Consider the following 12,611-nt stretch of genomic DNA (forward strand, 5'->3'; position numbering starts at 1 on the left):
TATTAATTAGTACGTGTGCACTATCAAACTTGTTACAAGAGAGCGCATTGCAAATGGGCAAGGCTTCCGGCAGAGCTAACAACCTTGATAGATAATATTGCAAGAGATTTGATCATTGAACATGAATCCATAGGTCTCAAGGGCACCACATGATGGCCTACTCAAGCGGTAGCTCAGGGGCCGAACGACAATGACAAAGAGGAGCCATGGGAGAGAAAAAATAGGAAGCTAAAGAGGAAGCTAGCCCGGTAAGAAATTGGAAGAAAATAAAGTACCTAGTTCGAAGATTTTATTTTATTTTTCTTACCAACCCGGAGGTTATAAAATTCTTGGATCAAGGGGATGCAATTACCTTCCACTTACACTATCTTCTTAGAGGTTATAAAAGTTGATATATGTTAGTATGTTTAACAAAAAACCATAAACAAGAAGATGTAGTGACATGACAATGATCACTTGTGATTATTACCTCTGGTTCCAAATGCTAGTGACACTGTTTCCAGTCTCCTTTTCACAGTTACTAACCATATGCAAGTGAAGAAATAAAGGGAAACTAGTGATCATCAGGTTTCATTAGCATCCTATAGGTTTTATACCATCGCGAGCTAGTTATTGTCAAATGGAACACAGCTAGAGTTTGGAGATGCCAGAGGAGCAGCACATGCAAACTGGAGCAAGAAATGCATGAGGATACAAGATATGTGAATTGACACCAAATCTTCAGACCAAAAACAAGAAAAAAAATAAAAATTCCATGAATTAGAATACAAATATACAGGATGTTTCGTTACCTTAAGCCTATCAAACACAATTAAACATTTCTTCTCATCTCGAATATTGGTATAACCATCTATCATTGTGTGATATTTGTTAATAGAAACATCCATTCCTTGTTCTTCCATTTCTCGAACCAAAACTTCAGCTTGAGACATATTGTCACTTTGACTGCACAAGGAAGTGGTTTGAGAAAATTACAAGTATCCCTATCTGATAAAGAACCACAAAAACAAATATTGATGTAATCTAAGATTTTCCATTATCTGGAATGAAGACAGAATTCTGCATGTCTTATTCATAAAGATATATTGTTTACAGGAAGTATATTCTGAAATGCCTACTATAAAGCTCCTAGGTAGAGTACTACTCAAAGTTAAAAAGATGAGTATAGATCAGTGCCATCATGAAAAATAGCTTGATTATAAGATATACCACAATAAAATTCTGGCTAGCATACTTGAGGATTAATACGAGTTACCGACATGCATTACTAAGATTAGGCTATCCAACACACTAATCTGAGAGGTAATGGCATCTCAATCACAGCATAACTTTGGGAAAGCACATAACATGCATCAAGTAGTGAAATATAAGAAATCGAGTGATATTTTGAAATGGCAATCATTCCAAATAACAAACAGCAGTATCACAAAAGCCATATAAATCCATAAAAAAAATACTAACCAATGTGCGTAAATGATGTTGCTGTATATTACGCCGCCATTCAAGGAAGAAAACTTTTGCTTTGCCTCTTTGAAGTAGATATCTGCAGATCTTCCAAAGTAGCAAAGAGGTCATTAGGGAAGATTTATTAGATCAAAAGTAACAAAGATGCATTAGACAGCAAGTAGGCGGATCTATATCTCTTTAGTTTTTGACTGAATTATCGAAAGTAATACTCACTCAGCATCGAGGACTTTAGCAAGACAAAGTCAACTCAACACCCTCAGTCTTCATTTCATCAACGCAAGACAAAGCCCCATGCATATCTCTGGCAACTGCATAAGCGTGAACGAGGCTGCATGAAATGAATTTACTTAAACACAAGAAATGAATGCTTAAATCAACATGATCATTCATAATGCCAAAAGTAAAGTGTTCACAACGAACTATAGAACATGAGGAAAATACTAGAGAAGTTTCAGGCAATTATTCATTTCTTTGGGGAACAATTTTGAATTAGAAATCACTTGAAATTGTTCTCCTTTATTTTCCAATTCAGCATAGATATATCTAGCTATTTTCCAAATTGTTCTCCTTTATATTTTTCACACTTTTATATTTTCACACATTTTCAACAAAGTATTTACTACAAAAATCAACTAACACAGCATAAATATGATAATTGTATAATATGTTACCTTGTACGTTCATCTGGTTCAATTCCTCTTGCTCTCATGCTCTCAAAAGTTGCTCGTGCTGTCGTGCATGATGTTTATCACCTCTTCTGGCATAATACTTGACCATCAAGAGATAATCTCCTAAAGAGGGCTGAATCATATAGGTTAATAACTCTCAAGTCTTGAGAATGTTATTTAGATGAGCAAAGTTATTTTAAATACTTATTTGGTAACAATGATCCTAGGGGTTGAAGATCCCTGGAATCTAAGGACAAAGAATTAATTCAGGCTTACCCATCAATAGCAAAGAGAGGCAGTAATGTTTTAAGAGCCAAATTCATGTCTAGACTCAAAACTCCTAATGCACGTTGCTTCTTGTTGTTGATAATCTTCAACCTCAATGCAAAGAAAATTTATCTACCCTAAGATGATTGTTTTATATAAACTATGTCATCCACTAGAAGCATTTTCTATGCTGCTGAGGGGATTTTTTAGAATAACAAGGATAAAAAGGTCAAAAATAGTGGTACAGGGGAAGAAAGATTTGTACCTTGGGTATTTTATCACACGCCGACACTACCGCTTGCCAATCCTCTAGCTTAGTGTCCAAAACCTTCACAAATATATTTCTAGCATTCCCCCTCTCCGCATGCAACTTCGACTTGTACTCCCTACGATCCGACCCTGCTACCCAGTTCATTTTCTCTTCCTTCCTCGCTCTCTGCTGACTCCCGTCGTCCAACCTTACAGTCAAAACCCTCCCATGGAACTCCACTCCGTCAAACTCCACCGCCCTGACAGCCGAATCCTCAGCAGTAGGACCACCGTATAACAGGAAACAATACCCCATATTGCGCTCCGGATCATCATGAGCCGTGATCAACTCGCATTTCTCCACGGGTCCGAATTGGCGGAAGAACTCGACGATCGCGTTCTTCTTGACCCATCGCGGCAGATTCCCCACAAAAATCTTTCCTTTAACACGATATTTGGCAGCGTCGGCCATGGAATCAGGATTAACAGCAGGCGAGGGGGGATCTTCCACATCGGAATCCAATGGCAGGGTTTCTGCCGGTGGCAGCGGCGGAGGAGGAGGTGGAGGAGAGAGCTTACTGGAAAGCCAGAGCTTCGGTGCCAAGGGGTTGGTGGTGGAGGGTTTAAGAGCGGTCGAAGGGGCGGTGTCAGGCTCAACAGGGGATGTTTGCCGGAATGGGGGGTTCAGGGGGCGGCGAATGGTGGCGGAGGATAGCGGCGCGGCGGCGCCTGCTGCAGCTTCCGGTGGTGGCTTATGGGAAGCGCGAGGGGAGAGGAGGACGGAGGGTTTGACAACGAGGGTCGTGGGAGAGAAGGAAGCGGGGACGAAAAGCAAATCCATCAGCGATTTGATTGGTGAAGGGAGTAGAATTTCATGGCTCAGCGATTTGGATTTGGAGAGGAAGGAGGGCGTCGAGCGAGGCCGCAGAAGATAACGGGAAAGATAAAGCGGGTGATTTTCATTTTACCCCAATGTTTATTTATTTTTGTAAGAAAGACCTCCTAAAATGTTTACATTAAAATATATTTTTAAATAATTGAAAAAATATATTATTTTAATCTCTGACTTAGTCGTTCAAACTATTAATAAATGATAAATCCTTGACAAAATCTTTCTTGTACTATGCATAGACTTCTAACAACTCCACGAATGTAACATCTTTGACAAATTCTTGCTTGAATTACAAAATCTTATTTGAGATATATTTATTTTTTTTAGGACTATTAGTAAGTATGTATGCATCCTCATCATTACACAAGTGAATACAACTAGTAGATAGTTGAGACTCAAGAAAAAAATATAAAATTGATGTATTTATCATTGAATTTTAAGAATAAATCAATTTTAACCATTCTTCGCCAATGTAAAATTTTTCTCTAGTCATTTATTGGTTAGTTATAAGTTAATTCTATGATTTATCCTTCTTCACATAATTTAAAAAGTATTGTAAGATACGCCATCTTTTATTGTAACAAGGAATGTGAAATTTTTTAGAAACACTTATTTGTATATATTTTTATTGGACATATATTTATCTCTTGGTACGACTATTAATTAGTATGTGTGCATCAACAAACTTGTTACAAGACGGCATTGCAAATGGGCAAGGCTAGCTAACAACCTCGATAGATAAGGTTACAAGAGATTTGACAATTGAACATGAATCCATAGCTCTCAAGGGCATGGGCAAAGCTAAGTGTTGGCTTACTCGGGTTGTAGTTATGGATGACAATTTCATCCGAATCTGATAGAGGATCTGACATTCGATCCGAATGGAGGAGGGTATGGAAGGGCTATCAATACTCAATACCCAACCCGAATATCTGATTAAATAATATATATACATATATTAAAGAAAAATTTCTTTTTTCAAAATCAACTTATTATTTTTGTTGATATTAGAAGGAGACTATATAGATGTTTAATCTATTTTTTAATTATATATATATATATATATATATATATATATATATATATATATATATATATATATATATATATATATATATATATATATATATTGGTTGAATAATAATAGTTCGATAGAAAAAAAAAAAATTATAATTATAGAAGATATCCGATTATTTAATGAGTATGAGTATATATATATATAATCCGATTTGAACTTGATCCATTGTCATCCGTAGTTGTAGCTCGTGGGCCCAATGCCAATGACGAAAAGGAGCAGTTGGATTTTTTTCGGGAGAAAGCAAAAAAATAAGAGCGAAAGAGAAAGCTAACCCCGTAAGAAATGAGAAGAAAACAAAGTACGTAATCTGAAAGATATTTTTTTTCAATCAGTCCGGACGTTATAAAATTTCTGACTCCACGCCATTTGTCAAGGGGATGCAATTACCTTCCACTTACTCTATCTTGTTAGAGACCTCTACTATCCTTGCTATTCCATTGATCGATTCGTCCATCCTCAATTTGTCAACCATGCATTAATTTCCTTAGTCATAGTTTTAAGCTTTCTTTTTCCAAATGTATTCATACGTATACTGTTATACAAATATTCAAAATGCACGAGATCAACTTTCTTTACGTGTATTAATAAAACTTTACTTGTCCTCAGGCTATTCAGATTATTATTAGATACTCGTAGTTCAATCCTCATTTATGATGTATTTGTAGAAATTTTTTTCTTCAAATAGAGAACATATCCAAAGGACATTAGATTATTAGTTGTCTATTATGTGCATTTTTCGATTTATCATCATCATACATAAGAAAATTTAATGAGACTAACTGAGTTATACTTTTCTAACTTTCTGCAGTTGAAATATAATGGAGCTTTGAATTCTTGTGCTTGGCTCATAAATTTTGTTAATTAGATTGACTTTAAGAAATTTAGATGATGACTTTAGGAGCCGACACATTACACGAACTGAGCTTTCATAATTCACAACCGATTTTATACGAGGCGTTCTTATCCTAATCGCACTATAATAATTAACCTCGTCACATACGACTCTGCAAAGACATTTGGTTCATAGTTTTTACCCTTAATCAGCCGTGAAAGGCTGCAACAGCGTGCTATAAATAGGGAAGAAGAGGCAACGAAACATTATATTAGTACCACGATTTAGTTAGAGACTCGATTTATATATAGCTTCATATCGATCTTCCATGGAGAATAAAAGGTCTTTCTTTGATTTGATTTTGTTGCTTTAATTTGTTAGATTTGGATATCTATCATCTATGTATTTGCCTTAATTAGTCGATTGGTTAATTTATTCCTCAGGCTCGAAGGCAAGGTCGCTGTCATCACCGGCGGCGCTAGCGGCATCGGCGAGGCCGCCGTCAAGCTGTTCGTCAGCCATGGCGCTCGTGTCATCGTCGCCGACGTCCAAGACGAGAAGGGGGAGGCGCTCTGCGCCAGCCTGGGCGCCGCTTCGTACGTCCACTGCGACGTCCGGCTCGAGGCCGACGTGAAGCGCGCCGTCGACACCGCCATCTCGCTCCACGGCAGGCTGGACGTCATGTTCAACAACGCCGGCATCAGCGACCCCGCCGGCAGCAGCATCCTAGACGAGGGCGACCTGACCGCGGCGTTCGAGCGGGTGATGGGCGTCAACGTGCTGGGCGCGCTGCTGGGCACGAAGCACGCGGCGCGGGCCATGACGGCGACGCCCGGGGGCGGCGGGAGCATCATAACGACGGCCAGCGTGGCGTCGGTGATGGGCGGGCTGGCGCCGCCGGTGTACACGTGCTCGAAGCACGCGCTGCTGGGGCTGACGCGGGCCGCTGCGACGGAGCTGGGGAAGCACGGGGTGCGAGTCAACTGCGTGTCGCCGGCGCTGGTGGCCACGCCGCAGGCGGTGTCGCACACGCAGGCGAGCCTGGAGGAGCTGGAGGCGATGGGGGAGGCGATCTCCACCCTCAAGGGCGTCAAGCTGAAGGCGGAGGACATCGCGGAGGCGGCGCTCTTCTTAGCCAGCGACGAGTCCAGATTCGTCAGCGGCCACAACCTCATGGTCGACGGCGCCAGCACCGCTACCAAAATATTCTAATCGAATCCAATTAGATACGACCGTTATATCATTTGAATAATATATAACTGCGCGCACGCTCATAGCAGTTATAATTTAAAATAGTAATTTCTGTTTCATTGCCGTCAAAACTGCTGCCATTGTTGTAGTAGTTTTTTTTTTTGCTTAAAATAATAGTGCGTGTGACTTTTCATCTCAGGTCAACGTTGAATAAACAGTCAATTTTTTCGTGTCCGTACGGGTATAGTTGTCATACGTCTCTTTCTGTTCGACGGATTAATAATTGATCAATTTTTTAAATGATTAAATCTTTTTCCGTTATTTGCTTCGGCGGATCGATCGACTTGAGAAAAGGCTAAAAAATCCCGTCTGAAGTCAAGGTTTGGAAAGTCACGCGAGGAAGAGTCTCGGAAAAAATTCAAGTTTTGGTGTTCATGACCAACAAGAAAAGCAAGCCAAGCATTGTGACAAAAGGTGAAATGTTTGTCCTTAACATTTTCGTCGTATCCGACTCAAGATTATCACGAGAAGAGCACGGATCCTTTGGTCCGTAAATTACGGATCAGAGGATGGTCCATCTTTTTACACCGTTGATTTGAATGGACCCCACCTATTTAAAGGTGAGGTTCATCCAAATCAAGGGTTCTCATGCAGTAGACCATCTCCTAGTCCGTAATTTAGGGACCAGAAGATCTCAACTGATCACAAGAGAGATAAATTGTAACATCCGAATGAACATATGACAAACAAGATATAATAGAGGATAGAGGATTTATTCTCCAATTGTCATCCGATAAGAAAAGCAAGCCAAACATGCTCGACAAACACGAATCATCCTGCCGCATTGTCGAGTTGATATTTGAACATAATTTTATCATATGGGAGCATACATCGTTTGATGGAATAATTTATTGGGGAATAAATTATAAGAAATGTAAATGAAAGTCTAGTGGTGGATGGAGAAAATTATACTGTGAGAGAATTTACAATTCTATGATATTATGATTAATTTATATTATTTCACATGCATTATATAATTCCTGCAACTAGAGTTATCTAGAATTATTGATCGAATTAAAATTTTGATTCTTTGAGATTTTTAATTGGATCTTCATTTTGATTTTTTTATCGGATTTATTTTGTCAGTTGGATGTTCATTTTGATTTTTGTAGATCGACTTTTGCTTAAAGATGTCGATTGGGCTTCATGTTAAGATGTCGATCGACAGTGCTTTTGATCAATTTAGAGAATATGTTGATTTTAATAAATCTGGAGATCTAGTCAATCAACATTTCTGGATGGGAATTGTCTCTTTTGCATTGATTTTGATAACCGCTCAAAATTTTCAATTGGATTTAGCAAAGCTAGGAGAAATTGAATGCCGAGTGAAGCCAATCCAATCCAAGTTGACTGGAGTTTTCTACTTTGACTTGCTAATATAATTCTGGCCTATTAGCTTGGATTTGTTCAAAATTCGAACCACGAGGTCCACGACCAATGTTGTCAATTGACTTCTCTATTAATATTGACTAAGATCATTTTGACTTTTGATGGATATTTTGATCCTTGAAGTTACCAATTGGATGTTTGGTCTGAGCGTTAGCTAGACTCTTCCCACTATGTTTTTGAAGGAGATCCTCGAGAAAGGAGCGAGGATGATCCTTTATTCGTTGCTTCTGACTCCACCATTCAACGGTGTCTCTTGGCATACTGATGATATTCACTAGTAGCATGATGATGGGATTGATGGTAATAAAAAAAACGGCAATGTTTTTAGGAAATGATCGATCTGGTGCGATAGTTGATTATGAGATGTCTTCCCCCCTTTTGCACTACTCTCTCCTCCCTTCTTGGCTCAAGTGGTCGGTCAAATGCCAACCTGCACTGAGGGATGAGGGAGAGCCTTGCACTCTATCTGAGTGATGGTAGGAGTTGGTGTATTGCTTTCTTTTTTGGCGGATCGAGCTTCCTCCGCACAGCCATATACCTAATAGATCAACTTAACATATTATCAAAATTTGTTGGGGGGATTCTTCACCAGAGAGCAAAAGAAATCTCCATCAGACAAGCCTTACGAGAAAGTACTCACTAGTATTTCTGCAGTTACCGTGTGAACATCTAAAACAACTAGATTAAAATGCTAAATATATTCGATGTGTTGTTGATCTAACCTTGTTACCGAGTGCACAGGGTTGACTAACTTAAGAGTTAAGAGGACCAGACGTCATACAGGAAGTTCAATCAGGATGTGTGATTCTCGATTGGCGAAGTTAAGTTGTAGGATTCTGGCAAGAGGTCAGGATGTTTAATTCCCGATGGGCTAAAGTCTGGATGTATGATCCCGACAGGAGGTCGGGATGTTTGATTCCCGATAGGCGAAATACGGATGTGCGATTCTACAGGAAGACTTGGTGGGTCAGATTGGATGTCAAGGAGGTAACTTAAGAACTTAGTAAGTGGAGGTAAATCACTAGAGTAGAGTGCCTCATTGAGGATGCATCCCGATTGAGGGATAGTAGGTGTCAATCCAATTTAGGTCCATTTCATAAATATAAATTGAGATCCTGACTAGATCCTGGTATCGGGGAAACATAATTTAATTACTAAATCAATTTTTTTATGGTGTTAACTTTGTCTTGTAGGGTATATTTTATTTGTGTTGGACTAACACATTTTGTAAGGCAAAAGAGCACAAAATGCCTTGGGTGAACAGCACCTGAGGTGCCTTCCAGGTGACGGAAGGCACCTTGATTACTGTTAATGGAAAGTGCCTTTGGAAGCTTGGAAGACACCTTCAGTCGAATAACGTCGAAGACTTCGATGACGATAAAAAGCTGAAATTCCAAGATAACTTTTGGGGTTGAAGGCTCCTTCAGTGCTTTGAAATGCACCTTCAACGCTCAATAAAAGAGCATCTCGACTAACAACTTAAGTACACTTCTATTGTAAGCTTCTACGCGTCCGTTTGACATTCTGATTGCTCAAGCTTCGTGCTACTGCTCTGCTATAACACTATTGCACCCGACTACTATTGAGGAGTCGTCCAACATCAAACCAGATCCGATCATCTTCGAAGGTGTTGTAACGAATGTTTATTATTGTACTTAGTTTTTGCATAAAGAAAAGTGTAGCGTGTTACACTTATCATAACTTTTTGATTGTACTCATTTCCCTCTTCCGGCGATTCCGAAGGAGAATTTTAATAGATTATCCATCGATAGATTTACGGGACCTGGGTCATGGAGTAGGAGTCGCTGAAGGCTCCGAACCAAGTAAAATAAGCCGAGTTCGAGTTTTCTATTTTGCTTTCGTGTTTAGTTTTTTTCGTTGCTTTCGTTGCTTTCGTTGCTTTCGTTACTACTGTCCTACTTCTTGCCCGGAGACGCCTTGAGTGTCGGAGGACCTTCGTCTGAGACCCCTTCCTTGATTTTTGGTGTTGATATTCTGTTGGCTCGTTTGAGTGTGTGTAGGGAGCTTAGTGCACCAGTCAAGAGTCTTCGGCACAATCCAGAGGTTAGTGTACATGGCTTCACTCACAAGGACTTTTCAAATTATCCGACTTCACTCATCAGGACTTTCCACCTGCCTAACTTCACTCACTAGGGCTTTTCCAATTTATCTGACTTCACTCACCAGGACTTCCCAATTTGTCTGACTTTACTCACTAGGACTTTCCACATCATGTATCTGGTCAACACTGATCCACTTTGATTTTCTACTTCTGCTAACCTTTTCGTTGGTCTTGTCCTTGCCTAACCTCCAGTTAGAATTTTTCAATTAACCTTGACCTATTTGACTTTTGGTCAACCTTTGATGGCCATCAATCTTCCATATGAACAATTGCACCTGTAATCTCCATATATTATCAAACATCAAAACATAAACATTATGACTCAAGCTTGAGCCAACATCAAATTTAGTCAACCTGATCAACCTTGACCCAGGGGAAATTGTGCCAACAGAATTGATTCAACCTTGTTTGTAAAAACCCTTAAATTCGATATTTTTATAGCCCAAGCATACGTCGATGACATAATTTTTAGATCTACAAACTCACATTTTTTACAAGAATTTATAAACCCAATGAAACAAGAATTTGAAATGAGTCTAGTAGATAAGTTAACTTTCTTCATAGGCTTACAAATTAAACAAACTAATGAAGGTAATTATGTCTATCAAGAAAAATATATAAAGGAATTATTTAGAAAATTTAGAATGGATAATTCTAAAGAAATAAGAACGAGCATGACAATAAATGAAAATATAGATAGTGATCCTAATGGAACAATGGTAGACCTAAAGTATTATAGAAGTAGTTTGTTATACATAACTGCAAACTTACCTTATATACTATTTGCAGTTAGTTTGTGTGCTAGATATTAAATTTGTGCTAAGGAATTCATCAGAAAAAATGTTAAAAGAATCTTTAGATATCTAAAAGGTACATGAAATATAGGAATGTGGCACCTTAAAATAACTAATTTTGAACATGTAGGATATTTTAACTCAGACTATGCTGGTTGTAAATTAAATTGAAAAAGTACAAGTAGTGGATGTCAATTATAGGTTTCTTAAATCGACCTAATTTTGATCAACGTCTACTATCCCCTCAACCAGGACGTGTCCTCACTGAGTCACTCTCCTCCAGTGACTTATCTCCACTTATCAAGTGTCAAGTTACCTCTTTAATGTCCAACCTGATCGAACAGGTCTTCCTGTCGGAATCGCACATCCGGACTTTGCCAATCGATAATTGAACATCTCGACCTCCGATCCTGCTGAAATCGCATATACAGACTTCAACTCATCGGGAATCAAACATCCCGACCTCCTATCAGAATTTCATATCTAGACTTCTTATCTAGTGTTCGGTCCTCTTGACTCGTCAAGTTAGTCAACCCTACATACTCGATAACAAGATTAGATGAATAACACATATAACTTTAATCTATTATATTCGTTATTTATTAAAACTCATGTTTAATTATTGATGCCAAGTGTACCAATAAAATATGATCATCTTTCGCTAAATGTAAAATACTTGACAAATTCTTATTTGTATAAAATTGTATTTGAAATATATTTGTCTCCGGGTAAGACTATTAATTAGTATGCGTGCATCATCAAACTTGTTACAAGAGAGCATTGCAAATGAGCAAGGCTTCGAGCAGAGCTAACAGCCTTGATAGATTAGGTTGTAAGACATCTAATTATTGAACATTAATTAGTATGCAATAATGAACCCATAGTTCTCAAGAGCACGGACGGAGCCATATAATGGCCTACCTGAGTTGTAGCCCGGGGACCCATCGACAATGACGAAGAGGCCTACCCGGGCTGTAGCCATTGGTCGGGGAGATAAAATTCTGACCAATCCGGAGGTTATAAAATTCTTGGTTCCGTGCCATTGGTCGAGGATGCAATTACCTTCCACTTATTTTATCTTAGTTGAGGTAATGTCTTTCTTATGTATTAGTCATTATTTCAAAGATTAATAGTCGTCCGTGATTTATCTCCTCCGTGTTGATTCTGAGACGGATTGACAGGAACACTTAGGGCGAACGTATTTGCCTTTTGGAGGCCTCTACTGTCGTTGTTGTTCCATTGATCAACGCCATCCTCAATTTGTCGACAATGTCTTTCCTTAGTCATAGTTTTAAGCTTTCTTTTTTTTGAAAATGTATTAAAAACGTGCGCATGACATTCATGTATATACTGGTATACAAAAAATCGAAATGTCACAAGATCAACTTTCTTTACGTGCATTAATGAAACTATACTTTTCAACTTTCTTTATTTGAATTCAGCAGTTGCAATGGAGCCTTGACTTCTTGTGCTCGGCTTATATATTTCGTTAGATTGACTTTCAGAATATTTAGATGATGACTTTAATTTGGAGCCACATGACAATGCATGCACGACTCTGCAAAGACATTTGGTTCATATTTTACCCTTAATCAGCCGTGA

At 38.7% G+C, this 12,611-nt stretch overlaps 2 protein-coding genes across 10 annotated transcripts; one reads left to right on the forward strand and one right to left on the reverse strand.

Moving 5' to 3' along the window:
- Window positions 1-742: 742 nt before the first annotated feature.
- LOC122004898 (pentatricopeptide repeat-containing protein At5g04810, chloroplastic-like) lies at window positions 743-3,576 on the reverse strand. Of its 9 annotated transcripts, XM_042559740.1 has the most exons (6): window positions 2,668-3,576; window positions 2,412-2,513; window positions 2,139-2,268; window positions 1,681-1,795; window positions 1,462-1,551; window positions 743-945 (listed from the first exon to the last, which is right to left on the reverse strand). In XM_042559740.1, exons 1-2 carry the CDS (start codon window positions 3,490-3,492, stop codon window positions 2,442-2,444), a joined length of 897 nt encoding a protein of 298 aa, XP_042415674.1. In that variant the 5' UTR covers window positions 3,493-3,576; the 3' UTR covers window positions 743-945; window positions 1,462-1,551; window positions 1,681-1,795; window positions 2,139-2,268; window positions 2,412-2,441. The 9 variants fall into 9 exon arrangements, with proteins under 9 accessions (XP_042415674.1, XP_042415678.1, XP_042415677.1 ...); XM_042559744.1 differs by lacking the exon at window positions 2,412-2,513 and having other exon boundaries at window positions 1,681-1,775; window positions 2,139-2,224; XM_042559743.1 differs by lacking the exon at window positions 2,412-2,513 and having other exon boundaries at window positions 2,139-2,224.
- A 2,079-nt stretch (window positions 3,577-5,655) lies between these two features.
- Window positions 5,656-6,878, forward strand: LOC122003452 (sex determination protein tasselseed-2-like). The gene is made up of 2 exons (XM_042558555.1): window positions 5,656-5,795; window positions 5,897-6,878. Exons 1-2 carry the CDS (start codon window positions 5,782-5,784, stop codon window positions 6,663-6,665), a joined length of 783 nt encoding a protein of 260 aa, XP_042414489.1. The 5' UTR covers window positions 5,656-5,781; the 3' UTR covers window positions 6,666-6,878.
- The last annotated feature ends 5,733 nt before the right edge of the window (window positions 6,879-12,611 follow it).

Source organism: Zingiber officinale, chromosome 7B (assembly GCF_018446385.1).
Source record: "Zingiber officinale cultivar Zhangliang chromosome 7B, Zo_v1.1, whole genome shotgun sequence".
Taxonomy (NCBI): domain Eukaryota; kingdom Viridiplantae; phylum Streptophyta; class Magnoliopsida; order Zingiberales; family Zingiberaceae; genus Zingiber; species Zingiber officinale.

Coding starts and splice junctions, on each gene's coding strand:
- LOC122004898 (XM_042559739.1), bottom strand. CDS start 3,492: ATGGATTTGCTTTTCGTCCCCGCTTCCTTCTCTCCCACGACCCTCGTT. Junction 2,269..2,667: donor CGTGTGATAAAATACCCAAG/GTACAAATCTTT, acceptor TATATGATTCAG/CCCTCTTTAGGAGATTATCT.